General features: G+C 43.7%; 1 protein-coding gene across 3 annotated transcripts in view; it reads left to right on the top strand.

The window, feature by feature from the left end:
• STK3 (serine/threonine kinase 3) overlaps window positions 1–5762 on the top strand; it is a 288938-nt gene that overhangs the window by 40081 nt on the left and 243095 nt on the right. For all 3 annotated transcript variants that reach the window (XM_019551132.1, XM_019551118.1, XM_019551124.1), the window contains exon 5: window positions 2829–2993. In XM_019551132.1, the coding sequence (XP_019406677.1) occupies window positions 2829–2993 (165 nt within the window). The remainder of the gene's footprint in view (window positions 1–2828; window positions 2994–5762) is intronic.

Raw genomic sequence — 5762 nt, 5'->3', positions numbered from 1 at the left:
ACTGTGTTCAGTGAAAAAAATAAAAAAGGGAACTTTTGATGAAAACTGAGCACAGCTGTGGACACCAGTAACATGAACAGCTGAACTGTATATGAAAGAGCAGTATCTTAGTACTGAATGTTCTTCTCTCCTGACCTTAATATAGGCTATGATTTCATGAAAGTGGTACGTTATCTTCTCATAGTGATAACTCTTTATGAAAATACAGATATGTTTGCTTAGACACAGTTATTTCAGGGTTTGAAGGAATGTTCTTGGTGTCAGTAGGCAGAACCCTTTTGAATTTGGTGAAAATTAAACTGGAAGTAAGGAAGAGGGAACAGAGGCCATGCCCCCATGAGCAGGGGTGTGCACTTGCCATGCGGAAAAAAGCAGTGGCATAAATTTGTGTCACTGCTTTTTGCCCTGGCCCCTGCGTATGGGGTTAGCACAGGGAAAAATGCTCCAGGTAGGGTAGGAGAGGCTGGGGCCAGCACCTGGGCTGGTTCCAGAAGCCTTACCTTGGGTTCTGGAGGCCTCCCAAGGCTGCAGCAGTGGTGATCTGGACATGTGGAGCCTGACTGGCAGCTGGAATGTGTGTCTGGCTGGCCGTGCTCTGGTTTCAAGTGGTGCACACTGCCACCATGTGTGCCACCCCACTTTTTTCTGCTGCAGGTTTTCCTGACACTGGGATCTCCCAGCATCAACCCCACTGCCATGCTGCAAGTTATCAGCGCAGAGAATGCCTGCATCACAAACCACGTGCGCGCTCGGTTGGATATGCCTAGACAGTCCATGCCATTTATTTAACAGGCTTATAGGCTCCAGCCTCTGCAGTTGTCACTAGATCAAAGAACTTGTTGATTTCTGTTACTAACACCTTCCAGCCTAAGAATATGCCTCTGTTTAGAACATTTTATGCACTGAAAGACTTCTGTCCACACAAGGAGTTGGTTGGGATGGGGAGGGAATGGGAAATAGAGGGATGCAAGGCTTCAAGTATGTTCAGTAAGCTTGGTCTGTGGAAGCATTACAGTGTGTACTCTGTAACTGAAATGGACTTTTATGTGTTCCTACTTCAGAATTTATTGAAGGTTTCAGCTGTGTACCATATAGCAAAGGTAATTTATAGAAGAGCTGATTTTAAATGGCATAAAAGCTAATACTTTTTGAGGCTAAATATATATATTATTTTCAAAATATAATTTAGATGCCAGCCTGGTGAAAACAGCAGTTGGCTCTGATGGGCCTTGTGGAAATTTGTGTGACTAGAATTCTGTCTACACCACCTCTCTGCATCAGTCTTCTTTTTCAGGTCGTGATATGTTATAAATTTGTGTTAGCAAGGGTTTTAGTAGCCCATACAGTGGTATTGTCTGTATATATTATTCTGAGATACTGAAAAGCTTGCTTAAATATTCCAACCATGCACTTGGTCTAATAAATGATATCACCTACAAAAGCTATTGCCTCTAATTTGTGTGTCTTTGTAACTCATTCAGTTTTTTGGACCAGTTTTTTTTTTTTTCAGTTTGTTCCTATACACCCAGTCTGTCATCCCCTTTTGTTTTTTCTTTTTCTTCTCTTGCCAAGTAACTCCTAAGTAGCACTATCAGTTAACAGTAAGCTGTCAGCACTATAAGACTCATAGTTACTGCCATTAGGAAATGCTAATGGACAGGGCTACAGCTTTGCTATTGCTAATTGTAGCTTAGCAAGAGTTTCATATGTGGGAGTTTGAGAAATTAAGAAAGTATTGGATCGGAAGAGCGCTCTTCCGATCTAATGGACAGGGCTACAGCTTTGCTATTGCTAATTGTAGCTTAGCAAGAGTTTCATATGTGGGAGTTTGAGAAATTAAGAAAGTATTGCATTCTCTTTATCTTCTTCCAAATTTAGGACTGCCAGTTTGTTGTGCAAACTGTATTAAGTACTTCAAGCATGGGAACTTGAGAAACCATTCTGGCCTTGTGCCATTTAGGTGGAGCTATCTGCAAGAAAGGGTGACTGATAGCCCTATTTTGTTAGGTGTCATCTGGTCTGACAGGTCTGTTGACCTAGGTAATGATTAATTGGTTAGATAGCAGTTAAATGCTTTTAAATTTTTATTTTTTTTGTTACCATATTGTCAAAACTAGCTTGTCTAGTAATTCTCATTGAGGACTAAATCCATGGTCAATGTGAGCATTGAAAGGAAAACTACTTTTTTGACTAGTTGCTTTTCTGTAAAATTTAGATTTTTTTATTTTTAATTTTTTTTTGGTAGAAAACAGAAACCTTTTAATATTGCTTAACAAATCTAAGTTTTTGAAAACTAAAATGGGCTAGCCTTGGAAATTTTAACTGTAGCTTTTACGACTTACAGAATGGTGATGGTGGGATGATGGATGTGTACTGTCTTATACTAAAAGAGAGAGAGAGGCCATTTCTCTTATACCTGTAAAATAAAGAAACACTATAAGGAGGTATAACCAAAGATTTAGGGACCCTTTCAACCACTACTTTTGCTTTTGTAATGTTTAGATCCCACTTCTGAAACAATCTGCATGGATGAATCCCTGGTCCTATTTGAAGCTCACTTTTATTTCTTCTATAGGCTGCTTGTAGGTGCAAAGATCCAGCTGCCTGGATCTGATTGCATGGATAGGGTCATAAATTATGAACTTTCTTGGATGTGGTCCTGTCTCGTTTCTGTAAAATAGCTACTAAAACTTTTGTCTGTTATATGAATGGTTATTATGAAGCAGTTTACAGAATTGGAATTATGGTCTTCTAGGCTGTAACATTATTTAATTTTGTACGGGAGAAGAAAAGCACTTTATTTTGTATGTTTTATTTTGTTTCCATAGTTAACAGAAGATGAAATTGCAACCATTCTTAAGTCTACACTTAAAGGACTTGAATATTTACACTTCATGAGGAAAATACACCGAGATATAAAAGCAGGAAACATCCTCCTTAATACTGAGGGGCATGCAAAATTAGCTGATTTTGGAGTGGCTGGCCAGTTAACTGTAAGTACATGAAAAGATCAAAATGGTTTTAGATTATGACCCTTAACCAAGTTTTTAAAAAAGGTTTCCTACTTTTTAGTTGTCATTTCATCCTTTAAGGCTAGGAGTGACTGGCAGTAACGGGAGAGCTAGTGGTTGTCTTTTTATGATGATTATGTTGTAGCCCTAAATTCCAATTAATGATTATATATACCTGTCTTAAGTATCACTGTATCATGTTTTCCTGGTTAAGGGATTTGAGGTTTTTAACCATGAATTATCTATGCAAATTGACTTGGTTAGGAGGTGAAGGATTACCATCTGATGACTTTTTTTGTTGACCGTTTGATCTGAGGATACTGCCTCAGTTCAGTTTCTGATGCATAAAAGATTCAAGTAATAGAAGTTTTAATTGTGACACTAAGGGCCCTGCCAGACATTTAGGTAAAGGTGTGATAGGATCTGTAGTGTGATACACACAGTTGTACCTACTGCTATGTCACATGTGCATGATAGGAAGTGTCACCTGATGGAACTCCCAGCCATGGGAGCAGATGGGGCATCCCCACACAGTTGCAAGCCCCATCAGCTGCAGGCTCCAAGTCATGGGAGCTCATGAGGTGTCCTGTTAGCTGGTGGGTCTTTCAGCCACAGAAGAGCACTTAGCCACACATTCAGTGAATGGTGTGATAGGAATGAGCCACAAAGTTATTGCATGCTTTTTGTGGAATAGCTTTATGGATGATTTCTCTGTTTATCATGCCATTAATTGATTGTACGTTTGCAAATCTAAGGTGTGAGTAACTGGCTAATCATGTCTTAAGGGTAATGTGTGGCAGGGGCCTAATTATCACATTTGTAATTTCTGGAAGTTGGAATTTCTAGAAAGGACAACACTTGAGTGGCTATGAATACTGAGCTAGAGATGCATGTAAGAGAAGAAGTGGTGAGAGACAAACCAGTTAGGAAAAAAGATGCCTTTTTTCAATCAGATTTGCTTAGTGGAGCTAATTTTATAAATGTTGGGGTTTTCTGTTTGTTTTGTTAAATTCATCCAAAGGCATTGGAGATGCAGTTTAATACCTTTAGTACATTTTGATTCCTTTACGGTACACAAACTAGTTTACTGCAAAGTAAACTGTGATGAACTTTTAGTGCATCAGCTACTCTTCCAACATTCCCCACTGAGAGATGGCATAAGGTATTCTAAATTTACTGCGGGTGTGGGGGTGTCGCTTCGAGACACTGACACCTCACACTCGGGGACCGCTTCCCGCTTGCAGCGGGTCATTCCTGGACTCCTGTGCGCCTCTGACTCGCTTGCCACGACTTTGATGGTTCCGGTTCAGTTGGAATTGTTCGGCACGTGCCAGTCCAGAAACGAGACTCACTGTAGGCATGGGGTCCCACGTTGTTGAGGGGTCCTCCTTCCCTACACCCTCACCTGTTCCACCGGGTATGTGGCTGCCTATCTGGGCAGGCCACGCAATCAGGATATCACTCCCACTCGTTTGTGAAAGGAAACGAGGATCAACACAAAAGATTACGGCCAGGAGTTCTACAGGGTCGGTGGACTGCTTCAGTCTTCAGCAGCCGTTCCCCTCTCTTCTCCTGTATGCCTCGGGGTTGGGACCCCTTTCCCACTTCCCCACGAGTGCTTCAGCCCTCTCTCGGGCGCTCCGAGTTTGTTCAGCCCCTCCCTACCAGGAGGGCAGCTTCCCAGTTGGGGCTTGCTCCTTTACTAGAGTTTATACGGTACCTTGCCCGGCCGCTCCTGGCGGCTTCAAACTGTCCACAGCCTCCCCATACCGGATGCTCGAGTTCACAAACTCCGCTGGGGCTGACCCTTACCCCAGAAAGTCCTGTAGTCCCCGTGGGCGGCTCGCATCCACGCTCAGGAGCTTTCTCCGGCGGCGGCTTCTCCGCCCACTCCTTCTGGTCCCGCTGCCCCCTCATCTGGCTCCGGCGCTTCCTTTATGCCACCACTGCTCGTTCCGGGCCTTCCTTCTTCCGGAGACCTAAAAGAGGTGAGTTTCCGCCCGGCGTGTTGGACCCGCGCCCGCCGGGCTCGCCTAACTGCGCCGGGACAGGGTGACTCAGAGCCTGTTGGCTCCTTTCCTCCCTCACAGTGGGGTAAGAGTGTACACATAGGCAGTTAATATGGAGTAGCTGATGCACTAATGGGATGGATGCATGCATGTTTAAAACCATTTCAAAAGGTGAGCTGCTGCTCAGGAGCATGCAGCAGCTGTTGCGTTTGAACAGTTGCGTTTGAACAGTTGTGTGGACAAACCAGGAGCAATTCAAATGTAACAAAACTACTCCAACTTCACCACTTGTTCATCCAGAGTTAAAGCTGGAGCTGTTTTGTTACGTTTCTATCAGCTTGTCCATACATAATTGTTATAATGGCAAGTAAGCCTATGCGAAGCGACTAGCATTCGCTTCGGATTCAGATTCAGTCAATTCAGGGGACAGTGATCCAATTCGGTGACTCGAATCCCTGTCCTGAATCGATTCAGCCAAATCTCATTTGGAGATTCAACTGCATCTCCAAATTGGCCCCATCCCCCACCCACTCTCCCAGCCCCATCAATGGCTGCCCCGCCCAGCCCCAACTCTCCTGGTTCCGGTGCTTGGCTCTTTAAAAAACCAAAGCAAAACAAAAAAATAAAAAGCCCCCATTCACTGGCTGCTGCCAGACGGGGGTGATCCCCACTGCTCCATGCTGCGTGGAAGGAGCTGGGGCCAGCTGGGGCAGCCATGGGGGGGCTGGGAGAGTGGGTAGGG

This window comes from Crocodylus porosus, unplaced genomic scaffold (assembly GCF_001723895.1).
Source record: "Crocodylus porosus isolate Cpor-Errol unplaced genomic scaffold, CroPor_comp1, whole genome shotgun sequence".
In the NCBI taxonomy this organism is placed as follows: Eukaryota; Metazoa; Chordata; order Crocodylia; family Crocodylidae; genus Crocodylus; species Crocodylus porosus.
This window is presented reverse-complemented; position numbering and strand designations above follow the sequence as displayed.